The sequence below is a fragment of the Coenobita brevimanus genome, chromosome 93 (assembly GCF_032717465.1).
Source record: "Coenobita brevimanus isolate Jiangsu-jjx chromosome 93, ASM3271746v2, whole genome shotgun sequence".
Lineage (NCBI taxonomy): Eukaryota > Metazoa > Arthropoda > Malacostraca > Decapoda > Coenobitidae > Coenobita > Coenobita brevimanus.
Window position 1 is genome coordinate 24,065,968 of NC_137046.1, and position 18,421 is coordinate 24,084,388.

The 18,421-nt window shown below is 41.3% G+C and overlaps 1 protein-coding gene across 1 annotated transcript in view; it reads right to left on the reverse strand.

The window, feature by feature from the left end:
- The window catches only part of LOC145412607 (sulfotransferase 1C4-like), a 224,309-nt gene extending 206,746 nt beyond the window's left edge, over nucleotides 1–17,563 (reverse strand). Inside the window, exon 1 of the mRNA XM_080282523.1 lies at nucleotides 17,498–17,563. Coding sequence (XP_080138649.1) covers nucleotides 17,498–17,509 — 12 coding nt within the window. The 5' untranslated portion in view covers nucleotides 17,510–17,563. The remainder of the gene's footprint in view (nucleotides 1–17,497) is intronic.
- Between the last annotated feature and the right edge of the window lie 858 nt (nucleotides 17,564–18,421).

Consider the following 18,421-nt stretch of genomic DNA (forward strand, 5'->3'; position numbering starts at 1 on the left):
TGTTGCACTTCTCAGTGATATGGTTCCCTCAGAGAGTCAAGATGGTAGTCATGATTGTATGTCAAGTCATGAGTCTCAAGCAGCACAGTCAGGTAAAAGTAAGAGTTATGATGAATGTAATCTGGCAGTGGAGATGTGTCTTACGAGTCTTATGCTCAAGGACTTGGAATTTGATTTACAACACGACCAAAAAAGTATGCCTTATGGAGTGGATAAATATCAAGAAATACAGCCAACTAGAAGTGATACCGTTATAGAGGAAGAATCACTTCGCTATATAGGCGGCTACATAGTAAAAAAGTTTGCTTTGAAATACCCACATTTAGGACAAAAGGCTAGCAAATGCAACACGCTTACAAAAACATGGACAGAAGCAGTTGATAGAGGGGAACTGACTCTCCCTTCAGATGCTTTCTTTTCCCAGCTACAAATTATGAGGGAGGTATTCAAGGCAGTGCATGGTGACACCCTTTGTGAAGGGAAACACTGCTGGAAATCACTTGTTTCAGCAATTAAAAGCGCTGAACTGGATGTACCTAATGATGTGGTGGTGTTTTTCTCCAAAATTTCTGTGTATTTCAGAATGAGGTATCTCAACAAACTGATAGACTTTGAAAAGAAGAAAGAAAAATCATGCAGGAAAATGGCTAGAAAAATGATGAAGCTAACACACTAACATGCAGCAAATTAGAAATTAGAAAAGTAAGTTCTGTGAAGAATCTGAGCATATTATCTTCTTATTTATGTGGTTCTTTATTAAAATATAAGACAGAATTGTGTATTATAATCCTGTTTAGACAAGTCTCTATTCATGCACAAGGAACTTAATTTCAGTAATAATAATAATAATAATAATAATAATAATAATAATAATAAGGGAGAAAATAAAGGATAAAGGAGTGAGCTTAGGGGTATAAGGGGCGCAGATGACAGGTGCGAGGTAGAGAGCGAAAACGGGAGCCCCGTCTGGCAGCCCTGTCTGGATTGATCTTGGCGAAAACCAAGGCCATTTTTCGTGATGATGACGATACTAATTATATATAAATCATCCCATCTAATGTGACGAAAAGAAAAAAAAATATAGCGCTATGGAAGCACGAGATGATATAACTTTCGCTTCTGGGTCCTTGTTGGAGTTTTTCCACAGGACATGTTTTTCATGCCTATTATCTAAATTCTTTATATACCGCCCCTGGGGGTAGGGGGAGGGGGTTTCAAGAATACTCCCCCAGTATCCCTGCTCGTCGTACAAGGCGACTAAAAGGGTTGCCGGATTGTTAGCGCCCCTCCCCGGAAAACAACTAACTAATAAGACGAACAAGAAGCCTCGGACAAGGACTAACCTAAAGATGACGACCAAGGACCAGACAAAGGACATGGTAATCGGAACATGGAATGTAAGAGGTGCGAATGATGAGGTGAAAGAGAGAGAGATTATCCAGGTGCTTGAGGGTGCGAAAGTTGATGTATGTGGAGTAACTGAAACTAAATGGAGAGGTGAGAGGGTGAGAGAATGGGAGTATGGATGGGGTATATGTGCAGGAGTAGGTGAGAATGAGAGGGCAAAAGAAGGAGTGTGTATAGTTGTGAGTAAATGATGGAAGAAGAACATAAGAGAGTATGGATCAGTTGGGTCAAAGATTGTATGGGTAAGATTGAAAGTTGGAATACAAATGTGGGCGATTGTGTGCGTATATGCGCCAACGCAAGATCGTGCAAGCAGAGTGAGAGAAGAGTTCTGGACAAATGTGGAAGTGTGCATGGAAAAGTTTGGAAGGAATGAGAGAGTGTTTTTGATCGGTGATATGAATGGCAAAGTAGGGAATGTGAAGGTAGATGGAATAGTTGGTGAGTGGGGTGTGCCTGCTGAGATAGATGAGAATGGCAGTGCGTTAGTGGACATTTGTGCTGGGAGGGGGTTGGTGATAGCCAATACCCTCCTCAGGCATAAAATGATCCACAGGTATACATGGCAAGTGATGAGAAGGGTGGGTGGTGAACTGAATGAAAGGAAGGCAAAGATTGATTATGTGTGTGTGGATGAAAGGATGTGAAGATGTGTAATGGATGCAAGAGCTTATAGAGGTTGGGGGGAGTGGACTTTCAGACCACTACTTGGTGGTGGCCAGAATCAAGATCCAAATAAGATGGAGGAATAGAAGAAGGGAAGGACGGGAAGAAGGAGTATTTGCAAGAAGAGTGGAAAGTTTACAAGGGGATAAGAAAAAGGCAGAATAAAAGAGAGAAGTGGAGGAACGATTGGGCAAATATGAATTGGAGCAGATGGGGGATGTGGAAGGTGTGTGCAGGATGTTCACAGAAGAAATATGTGCAGCATGTGATGTGGTGTGTGGGAAGAAGAGAAGACGGAGGGGAGTGCAAGGAACAGCGTGGTGGAATGAAGAGGTAAGACAGGCTGTGGCACAAAAGAAGAAAGCATACAATGAATGGATGAGAAATAGGGGCGTGGAAGAAGTTGAGAGGCGGAAGAGAGATATGTAGAAAGAAAGGGGTGAAGAGATTAGTAAGAGAGAGTAAGAAGGGAGTGGATGAGGAATTTGGAAGGAATTTGAGTGTAAAGTGGAGGGACTGTAAGAAAATGTTCTGGAATGAAGTGAAGAGAGTAAGACAGGGTGGAAGTGAAGTTAGCAGGGGAGTGAAAGATAAAAATGGTAGATAACTAGTGGAGAAAGGAGAAAAAGTGAGCAGATGGAGAGAACACTTTAAGGAATTGTTGAACATAGAGGATGGAAGTGATGCGAGTATAAGTGGCTGGGGAATGGCTGGGAGAAGGAGGGAGGTGAGAAGACAGGAAGAAATAAGTAGGATAGAAGTTGTGGAAGCAATGAAGAAAGTTAAATTGGGGAAAGCCCCAGGAATTGATGGAGTGTGTGGTGAAATGTTGAAGCATGGGGGAGACATAGTAGTAGAATGGATGTGGAAGATGTACAGATTGGCCTGGGAGGAAGGTAGAGTTCCGGAGGATTGGAAGTCAGGTATAATTATTCCCTTGTACAAAGGAAAAGGGGAAAAAGAAGTGTGTGGTAATCATAGGGGCATTTGTCTTCTTAGTATAATAGGAGAAGTGTATGGTAGGATACTTTTTGGCAGTTAGGGAAATGACAGAGGAATTAATTGGAGAAGAACAGGGAGGCTTTAGGAAGGGAAGAGGTTGTGTAGATCAGATATTCATTCTTAGATCTTTAGTGGGAAAGTTCCTAGAGGAGGGAAAGAAGTTGTATGCGGCTTTCATGGATTTGGAAAAAGCATATGACAGGGTGGATAGACAAGGATTGTGGAAAGTAGTAAGAATATATAGAGTAGATGGGAAGTTGATGAATGCTGTGAAGAGTCTGTATGATGGTGCTAAGGCTGCAGTGCGTGTGGATGGTGAACTGAGTGAATTTTTCTCTTTGAAGGTTGGGTTGAAACAGGGATGTGTCATGTCTCCATGGTTGTTCAATCTGTACATGGATGGGATAAAAAAAAGATGCACAAGGTAGGGTAGTTGATGTTGGAGTGGCCCTGGTGAGAGAGGGTAGTGTTTGGAAACTCCCTGTACTGTTGTTTGCAGATGATACTGTGTTGTTGAGTGAAGACGAAGGGGAGTTGCAGGGCTTGATGGATGAGTTTGGGAGAGTGTGTAAGAAATGGAATCTAAAGGTGAATGTAGGGAAGAGCAAAGTGATGGTCTTTGAGAGATGTGAAGTCAGTGAATGTACAGCGAGGTTGGATGGTGAGGAATTGGAAAATGTAAGTACGTTTAAGTACTTGGGTAGTGTGATGAGTATGGATGGAGGTTTGGAGGGTGAAGTGCTTGAAAGGGTACAGCAGGGAAGAACGGTTCCTGGTTCCTTGAAAGCAGTGATAAGAAACAGGGAAGTGAGCATGAAAGTGAAAAAGTTACTACATGACAGTATTGTGATACCAACTCTAACGTATGGAAGTGAAGCTTGGACGTTGTTGGATGGGCACAAGTCAAGAGTGAGAGCAGTGGAAATGAGTTATTTAAGGGGAGCCTGTGGAGTTACGGACAGGCTGACAAATGAGGATATAAAGAAGCATTGTGGTGTGGATGTGGATGTGATAGGAAGCGTTAGGAGGAATACACTGAGGTGGTTTGGCCATGTGGAGAGGATGGAGGGTGAATGACTGACGAAGAGAGTGTATGTGAGGGAGGTGGAGGGGGGGAGAGGGAGGAGGAGGCCGAGGATGAGATGGAAGGATGGGTGGAGAGGTATATGTGAGAGAGGGGTGTGAGTTGGGTGCGGGGCACTGAAATGGTGGGGGACAGGGCGACGTGGAGGCGATTTGTTTGTGGCCACCCTGAACGGGATTGAGGCGTCTGGCAATAAATAGATAGACAGACTTTATATACTATACAGTAGAAGCTTGAACGCTGTGGGAACGATGTAGCTGAAGATCAAGTATGAACAGGTAGAATGACAAGCAGATATACTGTAGACTGACAAATACGTGATAAAACCTCTCGACACATTATCAGGTTGGCTCAGCATATCTCAGTCTGTCCTGCCAGTGAAATAATGTGGTTTCAGAGAAGGCCAAAATACAGTACATACACATGCAATATTCATAAGGCGTGAACACAGTGCAATTGGTAATGTGGCGTGCAATGATCATGAGGGCCAGGCTCATGCAGTTTACACTTTCGCTGCGGAGAGCAGAGTATAAGGAAAAAAATGATCACTGCACATGTTAAGGCAAAATTTTTTGATCCATTATATATATATATATATATATGCATACATATAATATATATATACAGTATATATATATATATATATATATATATATATATATATATATATATATATATATATATATATATATATATATATATAATATAAATATATATATATATATAAATATATATATATATATATATATATATATATATATATATATATATATATATAATATAATATATATATATGTATAATATAATATATATATATATATATATATATATATATATATATATATATATATATACTGTATATAGGGCGAGAAGGGCTGTGCGTAATGCTAAAGTGGCAGCAGATGAGAGGTGGGGTAGGCGGCTGACAGAGAATTTTCAACAGAATAAGAAAATGTTTTGGAAGGAGGTGAAAAGGGTGCGAAAGGGAGAGTCTGGGAAGGAAGAACGAGTAAAAGCAGAGGATGGAAGGATGTTAAATGAGATGGATGCAGTAAGGAAGAGATGGGCAGAGTATTTTGAAAGATTGTTAAATGTAGAGGAGGAAAGGGTGGCTTAGATTGTGGCGGATGGAAGGGTGCAAGGAATAAATGTGCTGGGAGAGTTGAATGATTCCCTGATCACGAAGGAGGAAGTGGAGAAGGCAGTAAAGGAGATGAAAACAGGGAAAGCTGCAGGTATGGATGGGTGTGCTGTGGAATGCCTGAAGGGTGGTGGAGTGACTATTGTTGACTGGTTAGTAAGATTGTTGAATGTGTGCTTTGTGAAAGGTATGGTGCCAGTTAACTGGGCAAGTGCTTGTGTGGTCCCTTTGTATAAAGGCAAGGGTGATAAGTATGAATGTACTAGCTTTAGGGGTATAAGTCTGTTGAGTGTTGTAGGTAAGGTGTATGGTAGAGTGTTAATTATGAGAGTTAGAAAGGGTACAGAGGGAGTGATTGGTGATGAGCAGTGTGGCTTTAGGAGAGGGAGGGGATGCGTGGATCAGGTGTTTGCGGTGAGACAAGTGTGTGAAAAGTATTTAGTGAAAAGCAAGGATTTGTTTTGGGCATTTATGGATTTAGAGAAAGCGTACGATAGAATTGATAGGGAGGCTTTGTGGACTGTTTTAAGATTGTATGGACTTAATGGTAGGTTACTAAAAGGGGTGAAAAGTTTTTATGTAAATAGTAGAGCGTGTGTAAGAGTGGGAAATGCTGTGAGTGATTGGTTTCCTGTGAGTGTGGGGCTGCGACTGGATGTGTGATGTCGCATTGGTTGTTTAATATTTACATGGATGGTGTTGTAAGGGAGGTGAATGCAAGAGTTTTAGGTGGAGGTCTGAGTCTGGTGAATGTTGATGGTGGAGAGTGGAATCTGAAGCAGCTGCTGTTTGCAGATGATACTGCACTGGTGGCTAATTCAGAGGAGAGATTGAGACAGTTGGTAGAGGAGTTTAGAAGGGTGTGTGAAAGGAGGAAACCGAAAGTAAATGAGAATAAAAGTAAAGTGATGAAGTGTACGAGGTTGGTAGATGGTAGGGGGATGAATATAGTTTTGAATGGCGAGTTGCTTGAGGAGGTAGAGTGTTTTAAATATCTAGGGTCACATGTTGCTATGGATGGAAGAATAGATGCAGAAGTGAAGTTTAGAATATATGAAGTAGGAAAGGTGCTGGGAAGAATGAAAAAAGTGTTTAGATGTCGTTCGCTTAGAATGGATGTAAAGAGAAGGCTGTATGAGGGTGTTGTGGTACCGACTGCATTATATGGGGCTGAAACATGGAATATGGGTGTAGCAGAGAGGAAAAGTTTGAATGTAATGGAGATGAGGTGTCTGAGGAGTATGTGTGGAGTGACGCGTATGGATCGAGTGCGGAATGATGAAGTGCATAGGAGAACTGGAGTTGTTCGGGAGATGGCTGGTAGAGTTGAGCAGAGGGTGTTGTGATGGTTTGGGCATATGGAGAGAATGGATAATGAACGATTGGTGAAAAAGATAACTAGATCTGATGTGAGAGGTGTAAGGCTGAGAGGAAGTCCACGAATAGGATGGATGGACAGTGTGAAGAGAGCGCTGGATGCGAGAGGGATGTCTGTTGAGCAAGGAAGAGTGGCTGTGCGTGACAGAAATAAATGGAGAGAAATTGTGAATGAATAAGTGATGACGCTGCCCTGAGGGGATATTCTCCCGCATTTGGTCTGATCAGCTATTTCAGGTCAGGTGGCGGGTAAGGGGATGAGTCTGTTATGATGTGGCAGGGGTAAATCAGCTCTGCTGTCGGGCCCTGCTGCGGATGTCACTGATTGCACTGCACGGTTGACCCTTGTGCGGTGTGGTGCGGTGAGGATCTGTCCGTTTTCAACTTTGGGGCTAAGATGCGAATGAATGTGTTTGAATGGGTGAGTAAATGGGGAGTGTGTCGTCCTGTCTCGGCTACCTCCCATCCCTTGGGGGAAGCAGCCTAGGTATATAGACAGATAGAATATATATAAAATTCGTGGCTTGAAAAACAGTGCAAACCCACACGGACCCCACGAGGTGGCTGCCACCAGCCACCACCACTCCGGGCAACAGCGACACATGTCAGCCCGGGCCGTGCGCCCCTGTGACATGCAGCCACCACGCTGCCGCCACCGTAGGAGAAGGACACTACCTTCGCATTGTGGAATTGCTGAGCCGGCCAGGGGTGGAGTTAGAAACTATACTCCAGATGGCGCCCCTCTGGTAGAGACGATCTATGGTTGCTCCCAAAGTGTTCCATTAGAGACAATCTATGGTCGCTCCCAAGGTGTTCAGGTAGAGACGATCTATGGTCGCTCCCAAGGTGTTCCGGTAGAGACGATTAATGGTCGCTCCCAAGGTGTTCAGGTAGAGACGATCTATGGTTGCTCCCAAGGTGTTCCAGTAGAGACGATCTATGGTCGTTCCCAAGGTGTTCCGGTAGAGACGATCAATGGTCGCTCCCAAGGTGTTCAGGTAGAGACGATGTATGGTCGCTCCCAAGGTGTTCTGGTAGAGACGATCTATGGTTGCTCCCAAGGTATTCCGGTAGAGACGATCTATGGTCGCTCCCAAGGTGCTCCGGTAGAGACGATCTATGGTCGCTCCCAAGGTGTTCTGGTAGAGATGATCTATGGTCGCTCCTAAGGTGTTCCAGTAGAGACGATCTATGGTCGCTCCCGAAGTGTTCCGGTAGAGACGATCTATGGTCGCTCCCAAGGTGCTCCGGTAGAGACGATCTATGCTCGCTCCCAAGGTGTTCCGGTAGAGACGATCTATGGATGCTCCCAAGGTGTTTCGGTAGAGACGATCTATGGTCGCTCCCATCCTCGTGAGACGATCTATGGTCACTCCAAGAGTAGTGTTGTGGTAGAGACGACCCATTGTCACTCCCTCCCTTGTGAGACGATCTACGGTCGCTCCGAGGGCGTGCAGAGTAGAGAGACGTCCCCACGGCAGGAGACTGGAGCCCAGGCTTCCTGTCTCAGAGTGACCCAGACAGGCCTCCCAGTCTCCCCTGGTCTCTGTACCCTACGCCTGGCTCTAGAGGAGACGCACCTGACGGACCCCAGTGGAAGTCGCTGCTGCAGCTCTCCCCTGTCAGCGCCCCTAGACGCTGGAGACCGCAGTCCACAGACTCTCTCGGCTCTCCCCAGGACACCCAGGCGTGATCTCTCTACGCCCCCACGACGCCGGGACCTATCACGGAGGTGCCTGGAGCTATTCGGCCCCAGTCCCGAGGGCCACACGCTGGAGCCAAGTCCGGAAGCCACGGGAAGTCCAGGACGCGAGAGGATGCCCTTACGAGCTATCCTGTGCCCTCTCGGCACGCCTCGCATTGACGGTGCCCCTAGCCCAGCATGATCACCGATGACATGTTCCTACCTATCCCCCTGATGAATACGTGTGATATTGTAGCACGAGTGATTTAGGTTAAGTGTGATTTCCCCTAATGTAAGTATTGTGCAGTGATTTCATATAGTGAATTTCGGGGTAAATCAGATCACAGTGAGAAGTTAAAGGACGAGAGTGTGGAACAAGATCTGATTGACTATACGTGTGAGTGACATCTCTGTTATATAATTAATAAGCCTGTGCCTATAAAGACATACCCCCATTACTGTGAAGGAATATTGTGAAAGGAAGTATTAATAGTATTCTCTCCTTCCCCCACGCTGTGAAACAAGATCTGATTGACTATACGTGTGAGTGACCTCTCTGTTATACAATTAATAAGCCTGTGCCTCTAGAGACATACCCCCATTACTGTGAAGGAGTATCGTGAAAGGAAGTATTAACAGTATTCTCTCCTTCCCCCACGCTACCCATAAATCTTGTTTACCACCCGCTCTCACTCCCATATCTCAAGTAAGTGGAATCAAGGATAAAATCAATTACAAAAATATTTTGGCTAGTGGAAACCATATAAACTTCACGGCTAATATCTGCCGCCTTCCAGTATTACCATAACTTTCCCCTAGCCGTCACAAGTCACTCCCCGCACCTCCCCTATCTCCTCCTAGTGAGTATCAACCCCCTCCCCGCGCCCCCGCGCGCGCGCCTATTTTTACTGCACTCCTAATACACTAAGATTGTTTGTGTTGTCATTAGTATCAGAGAAGCAAGTATCCTGCGAGATACACATATCCTAGATAAGGTTTTATATTGCTACATATTGTGCTGTAATATCTGCTGATTTGTCCTGTGTCTGACTGGTAATATACGTGTAAAGGTTGTTGCCTAGAGTTTTTGTGTCCTGCCTCTCTTTATTGCACTAGCTCCGGTCTCGAAAGAGGACCCCGCCCCACGTCCGGTGAAATGGGAACGAGAAGTCGAGCCTAATTTCACCTAGCATTACACTGGTGGCCAGCGGTTGTTCTAGACCCGGGCGTAGAAGAGAGGTAATCGGAAATATTTGGCAAAATGGCAACTAAACCGCACGTTCAGATACCCAAGTTTGACCCCAATACAACACTACAATTACACTTACAAGCGCTTCTCGCCTTACATACAATCTCTAATAAACAGCCTAAGCCACTTGATAAAGATACATTGGCTGTATCCTTTCATTTCGGTCGGGATAGGCCGGTCCTACAGTGGACAGTCAAGGGGATGATTGTATATATATATATATATATATATATATATATATATATATATATAAAATACAGTATATATAGATAGATAGATATAGATATATATAATACAGTATATATATATATATATATATATATATATATATATATATATATATATATACTGTATTATATATATATATATATATATTGTTTTATATATAGATATATATATATAGAGAGAGAGAGAGAGAGAGAGAGAGAGAGAGAGAGAGAGTCCCGGAGGATTGGAAGTCAGATATAATTATTCCCTTGTACAAAGGAAAAGGGGAAAAAGAAGTGTGTGGTAATCATATGGGCATTTGTCTTAGTATAATAGGAAAAGTGTATGGTAGGATACTTATTGACAGAGTTAGAGAAAGAACAGAGGAATTAGTTGGAGAAGAACAGGGAGGCTTTATGAAGGGAAGAGGTTGTGTAGATCAGATATTCATTCTTAGATCTTTAGAGGAAAAGTTTCTAGAGAAGGGAAAGAAGTTGTATGCGGCTTTCATGGATTTGGAGAAAGCATATGACAGGGTGGATAAACAAGGATTGTGGAAAGTAGTAAGAATATATGGAGTAGATGGGAAGTTGTTGAATGCTGTGAAGAGTATGTATGATAGTGCTAAGGCTGCAGTGCGTGTGGATGGTGAACTAAGTGAATTTTTCTCTTTGAAGGTTGGGTTGAAACAGGGATGTATCATGTCTCCATGGTTGTTCAATCTGTACATGGATGGGGTAATAAAAGAGGTACAAGGTAGGGTAGTGGATGTTGGAGTGGCCCTGGTGAGAGAGGATAGTGTTTGGAAACTCCCTATACTGTTGTTTGCAGATGACACTGTGCTGTTGAGTGAAGACGAAGGGGAGCTGCAAGGCTTGGTGGTTGAGTTTGAGAGAGTGTGTAAGAAACGGAATCTAAAGGTGAATGTAGGGAAGAGTAAAGTGATGGTCTTTGAGAGAGGTGAAGTCAGTGAATGTACAGCGAGGTTGGATGGTGAGGAATTGGAAAATGTGAGTACGTTTAAGTACTTGGGTAGTGTGATGAGTAAGGATGGAGGTTTGGAGGGTGAAGTGCTTGAAAGGGTACAGCAGGGAAGAAAGGTTGCTGATTCTTTGAAAGCAGTGATAAGAAACAGGGAAGTGAGCATGGAAGTGAAAATGTTACTACATGACAGTATTGTGATACCAACTCTAACGTATGGAAGTGAAGCTTGGATGTTGTTGGAAGGACACAAGAGTGAGAACAGTGGAAATGAGTTATATAATACGAGCCTGTGGAGTCACATGGAGAGACAGGCTGACGAATGAGGATATAAAGGAGCGTTGTGGTGTGGATGTGGATGTGATAGGAAGCGTTATGAGGAACACACTGAGGTGGTTTGGCCATGTGGAGAGGATGGAGGGTGAGAGACTGACGAAGAGAGTGTATGTGAGTGAGGTTGAGGGGGGAAGAGGGAGGGGGAGGCCGAGGATGAGATGGAGGGATGGGGTGGAGAGGTATATGAGAGAGGGGTGTATGAGTTGGGAGCAGGGCAGTGAAATGGCGGGGGACAGGGCGACGTGGAGGCGATTTGTTTGTGGCCACCCGAAACGGGATAGAGGCGTCTGGCAATATATATATATATATATATATATATATATATATATATATATATATATATAATATATATATATATATATATATATATATATATATATAATTTTATATATCCGGGTATTATAGCTTTGAATTCGTATAAGAAATATATTTAGTGGCCTACTAAGATTGAATGTAAATAAGTAAAATGGAAACTAAGGGTGTATTGCCTAACGTTTTCCATTTATCAAACAAGTATTTTTTATTGCACATAATGAATTTCATCACTACACAAAATCAGTTTGATCACTGCACATATTAGACTGATCAATGCTCATTTTGTAATCACTGCACACATATTTTAAACCCTGGCGGGCAGGGACTTTTCAGTGAGTCCCTCTTATGTCCCAGCCTTAATTGCTCTGTGTCACTGTTTACAGCCCAGACTCTCAATATATTCCTGAATTTTGAGAAGGCGGCTGGGTCGTAAGACAGAGACAAGAGAAATAAAGGCAAATGAATAAGTAAAGAAAGAAAGAAAGAAACAAGAAGGGGCATTCAGAGAGTACAACACCCTCGCCCAACAGCTGGTCTAAGGGCCAAATGCTTGACTGTCCTGTGAATTTGTCCTTTGGCTGATTACCGTCAAAACTGAACTACTTCATTCTTGGCAACTCTTAAACCCATCCAACAAGTTTGCTTCAGATAATATAAAAACTTGAGTTACATTTGCCCAATGACCTTGACCTTTGATGTTAACTTTTAGCCATGATCTTTTACTGATTATTTATTCCTTCATTCGAACCTCACTATACTTGCCTTAACCTAAGCCCTTCCTCAAAGCGTAGTCAAAGTTGGATAATTATTTTTTAAGGTAACCTGCCCGTGTGACCTTTACCCTTGATATATTGTTTTAAAAAAATAGGTCAACACCTTGGCTGATGATCACTCCACCCAACACGCTTGATTTCAATTGTAGCAAAATTGTTTTAGTTACGTTGTTCAAACACAGATACTCTGGCCGAACTTTGACAGTGCCTTGTGACCCTGACCTATGCCTGATTGTTCTCATTACTGAATCCCTTCGTTTTCGCCAGATCCTTGACATTCTCGCCAAGTTTGGTTCGAATCAGTTCAAAACTGTTTGAGTTGTACTTGCTCTGTGACACTGGCCTTTGACCTTCCACTGTACCCTTAACCTTTCACTGACTCTTCTCAAAATCGAAGTCTTTATTCTTACCTTATGCCATTCCTCCGACCCCCCTATTTTCATCTAAATAGGATACAAACAGCTGAAGTTGACTTTGCCATATGATCTTGACCTTTGACTTATTGTTCCAAGTCAGTTGACAACAATTTTATTTATTTTCTTCACACCCAGACACAAGGTGTGAATTTTAACCTTGTCCTGTGATCTTGACCTTTGACATCAAAACTAAGTCACATCGTTCTTGCTTTATCCCTAACTTTTCTCCCAACTGCGGTGTAAAATGGGTACAAACTCAGTTGATTTTGATTGATCAGAGTTTGACCTAACCTAGTGACTTTGACCTTTGCCCTATTGTTCTATATACAGTGAATGGGTTTAGTCATTCACTGACAGCAGCCCATTCTCAAGTTTGGTTGAAACGGACTTAAACTTCGAACTATTTTGTTGGCACACACACACACACACACACACACACACACACACACACACAGGAATTCAATCTAGGCGGACGTGTGACACCGGTGCTCCGTACCAAATCATCACGGCCAGTGGCATTACCTAAATAGTATCTTAGTATGAGTCAAGCTCAGTACCAGGTTAGACAAAATGATTGTTCATTATTAAAAGGAAAAAAATAATAAGTTTAAACAAGACTTGTACAAACAGGAAATAGAACCAAGACGAAAGAATACGCTGAGTCATCCCTGAGGTTTGTTTAGACTACAACAACACGGAGTTTGTAAGTACATGCTTTGCACTTTAAGTATTGCAGAATGGATACATACTTCAGTAAAACAAATTTGGAAAAGAAAAGGGATAAAGGTAAAAAGCAAAATGATGATTTCTACCAAGAACTGGTTGAAGTAGAGACCCACAATAGACTGGTTGAACGTGTAAACAAACTAGAAATGGCTTTCAAAAATGAAATTGATGAAATAAAGCAGATGCACTTGCAAAAGGAAGAAATATAAAAACTAGGAAGGGAGGCCAATAAGAAAGACACAACCATCAGTGAACTAACAGTGGAATTGAGTACACTTAGGAAGAAAATGAGTGAAATGGCAAGTACAGTAGTCAATCACGAGAGTGTTATGGAAGAGTTCAAAAATGACACAGAGACAATTAGGCAAGCAACCAGTCTTATGGACCAGAGCAGTGAGTGATATTGAGAAGATAACACAAGTGAATGAAGCTGTGCAAAGTTACAAAAATGATGTAGAAACCACGTATGCTGAAACGGTGAAAGTAAAGAAAGACTTAGAAACAAGGGTGGAGGAAAAAAGCATTAAAAAGGAAGTGAAAAGAATAATCCAAAACAATCCAAAGTTAGTCAGAAATTCAGTAGAGATAAACAAATCAATTGTAATCACTGGTATAGAAGAGGAAGAAGTTAAAAACAAGATCACAAGAGACAAAAAGGAGATGGCAAATGTAATGAGCATACTGAAAGAAGTATCAGAGGAAATCTGTAGTAAAGACATAGAGGAACACAAAAGGTTAGGGAAATACGAGAAAAGCAAGACAAGACCTCTAAAGGTGACTTTCCAGAGTGTAAACACTGTGGAAGAGATACTAAAAAATGCAAAGACTCTTAAAGAAAAAGAGGAGTTCAAAAATGTATGGATAAAAAGATGCCTAACACAAGAAGAACTGGAATTACTGAAAGAGAAAAGGGAGGAAGCAAAAACAAAAAATGAGGGAAGATCAGAAGAGGAGAAGAAATTTTTTTTTTACAAAGTAATAGGATTGCAGGTACGAAAGTGGTATACAAACAGGATGGAAGAAAAAGGAGGAAGGTAGTAGAACCATGTCATGACAAGTATATAAACAAGATGATAAAGTTGATGTACTCAAATGTGGATGGAATGGTATCTAAATTACTAGAGATGAATGATTATTTCAGAGAAAATGAACCACAAATAATATGCCTAACTGAAACAAAATTAATACCTAGGATATCAAATGACATACTAAACTTAAGAGGAATACAATATATGGAGAAGAAACAGAAGTTTAAAAAAAGGAGGAGGAATTATAATATTAACTAAGAAAAATCTAAAAGTCAAGGAAATAAAACTATATACCATCACAAGTAGAACTGATTGCAGTAGAGATCGACACATCTGAAGGTAAAGTAATTATAGCCAATTTGTACATGCCACCCAGATCAAACACATGGGAAAGAGACGAATATGAGGACCTGGCAGAGAGTACAATTCAGAGTGTAAGATCCTTGCTACATAAAATGGAAGAGAAATCGGAAAGAATCATACTAACTGGGGACTTCAATACAAATATAAATAGGAATACTCTAGATATAAATAGCCAAGAAAGCTGTTGGGACCAAAAGCTCCTGGATCTCGTACAAGAGTTTTTCCTAACGCAACATGTGAGGGAAACCACCAGAAAAAGAGGACTTGATGTACCTTCAGTGTTAGATCTAATATTTACGAGGCAAGAAAATGATATTGACAGTTTAATATATCACCCTCCACTCGGCAAAAGCGATCATGCAGTACTAAATTATAACTTCAGGATAGCATATGACATAGTAAACAGCAATGATAGTTACAAAAAGAGCCTAAATTATAAAAAGGGAAATTATTAAGACCTAAAGAAGTATTTCTTAGAAGTTGATTGGGAAAATGAGCTTAGAGGACAAGATTTAAATGCTGTATATAAACAATTTTGTGAATTTTATGAAATAGGAGTCCAGAAGTACATCTCACAGCACAAAGAAGCAGATAAGAAAATACAGAATGTAAAAAATCAAAAGAAAGAAGAGATTTGTTGTGGAATAGATACAGAAGACACAATAGTGAAAGGGCGTATAATAATTACAATCAGGCAAGAAACGACTATACAAGAATAAGGAGGGAAGCCCAAAAACAGTTTGAGAAGGATATAATAAATAAAAGTAGTGATCAACCAAAGCTGTTTTACAGCTATATCGGAAGCAAAACTAAAGTAAAAGATATAATACAATCCATTATGGACGAGGGAACCACTTATACACAAGAGAAAGATATTTGTGAAGCACTAAATAAGAACTTCCAATTAGTTTTTACAGAAGAAAAAAATTTTGAGAGGAACTATGTGGAACAAGCATGTCCACACATAATACCAGATATACAAATAGCAGAAAAAGTAATACAGGAGGAGTTAAGTAGATTAGACAGAGGAAAAGCAAGTGGTCCTGATGAAATTTCATGTTGGGCATTACGAGAATGTGCAAAGGAGTTAAGTAAACCATTATTTTTAATTTTCATGAAATCCTTGAGTCAAGGTAAACTACCTGATATTTGGAAAAAAGCAAATATTGTCCCCTTATTCAAGAAAGGAAATAGACAAAATCCACTCAACTACCGACCAGTATCACTGACCAGTGTGTAAGCAAGGTATTAGAAAAACTTATAAGAAAAGCTTGGGAAAATCATCTAGAAGAACACAGTATGATAACAGAAAGACAGTTTGGTTTCAGAAAAGGAAAATCATGTGTTACTAATCTGTTGAGCTACTATGACAGAGTAACAAACACAATACAGGAATGGGAAGGATGGGTGGACAGTATCTATTTAGATTTCAAGAAAGCTTTTGACACAGTACCACACCAAAGACTTTCATGGAAACTGTACCATCAAGGAGGAATTCGAGGCAAACTGTTTTGTTGGATGCAAGACTTTCTCATAAAAAGAGAAATGAGGACAGTACTAAGAGGAAACTACTCATCATGGAAAGAAGTGACTAGTGGAGTACCACAGGGTTCAGTGCTGGCACCAATCATGTTTTTAGTGTTTATAAATGATATAAACAGTAACACTGGAAATGAGAGCTATCTGAATATGTTTGCAGATGATGCAAAAATACAAAGGAAAATTACTAACAGATTCTCATAAAGAGCTTCAAGAAGAATTAAATAAACTTCATGAATGGAGTAGTACATGGCAAATGGAATTCAATGTGGACAAGTGTCATGTAATCAAGTTTGGTAAAAGTGGAAAAAGACCTGATTGGGATTATAAGTTAGGAAATAAAACCCTATACACATCAGAAAGAGAGAAAGACCTAGGTGTGATTATCAATAACAGACTATCTCCGGCTGACCACATCAGCGAGAAGGTACGGAACATGTATACACTGCTTGCAAATATGAGAATAGCATTCACATACATAAATGAAGATATGCTAAGAAGGATAACAACATCATTCATTAGACCAACCCTGGATATGCATCAGTAGTCTGGAGTCCTCATCTCAAAAAGCACATAGACAAGATTGAAAAAGTTCAAAGGGCCGCTACAAGATGGATACCAAGCTTAAGGGACCTAAGATACGAAGAAAGACTAAATAAACTGAATCTACCAACACTACAGGAGATAGGGAAAAGAGGTGACATGATAATGCTATATAAATGCATATCAGGAAAGGAGAAAATAGACATAAATGATTACTTAACAAATGGAGAAGCATCAGCAAGAGGACACTGCAAAAAATTGCATAAGAAGAGAGGTGATAAAGACGTAAGGAAATTCAGTTTCCCAAACAGAGCAATTGATCAATGGAATGCACTACCGAATGAAATAGTGTGTGCCAAAACAATTCACAAAATTAAAGATATGTACGATAAATATGGTTTAAGACACGGGACAGTACGAGCTTGACTCATTCCTGTAAAGATACAATTAGGTAAGAACAATTAGGTAAGAACATACACACACACAAGCGCGCATTGTTGATTAAAATAACCACTCTCGCTCCGCGAGCGCGGGTGTTGTAGATTAATAAAAGATATTCGTAACTCGACATGCACGAGAACCAAGTCGCACGTCATCTATTTTCCATATCTGTTTTTAATCACAGCTTTCCTTTTGCACTTGTGGTATTTCTCACATTACCTTTGCTGCCATCACGGAGAACCGGAGTGAGGGAAGTCAACAGACCCAGATGTTGTGGTGTCGCTGTACCCAGCATGAATGCTTGAATATCCGTGATTGTCTGGCAAATGATATTGTCGTTTGGTCCGCCGGACTCTCACTGTTTGGTCTGTTAAATTATTTTTTGCCATGCATTATGAAGCTTTATAGGTTTCATAATATTTAATTAAACATGAAATAAAGCCATAAAGGGTTATAATTTGTTATTTTAGCCAATTGACAAAGCTGTCGTTGTATGTTTGGCAGTCCAGCATAACCCCGAAGAGTTCGTATCAGCATGAGACTGCACGATCTGGTGAGCGCAGAGTTGCCACTTATGAGTTTTTCACCCCAAGTCAATTCACTACATCGACCCAAAGGGTATTTTTCGTGTGAATACCGTCAAATAGACCTAACATACCTAGTGAATTTAAAGCACCTGTATTTTCTATGCATCCCCGAGGGTGCCACAGGAAATGATTGATTGATTGAATGTTTCGCCTTATGCTTGTGGACACTTTTAGAAAACCCCGGACCTTCATATGGTTCAGATCTAGTGAAGCGGGACGAGGAGGAAATATGGGGTAACTGTGTTCATATGTGCACTTCCATGTCTGTGTTAAGGACATACTGTACGCGCGCGCGCGCTCATGTTTGTGCCAGCTCGCGCAAGTGAGTGTGCATGTGTGAACACGAGCATGTGTAATTCACCGGGTCGGTCAGGATCACCTGATGGTCGTGATCGTCAGCTTTTACCCTCCCAGAAGGGTGCTGAGAGCTCATATAGTCCGATCTAAGGGCAAGGCTGTGACCTTCACACACGCACACACCCGTCCCCTTGCTCAGGGAGACAGTAACCACCCACTTCGTCAGTGAAACTTTTCGCAATCTGAGCGAGGCGCGAGC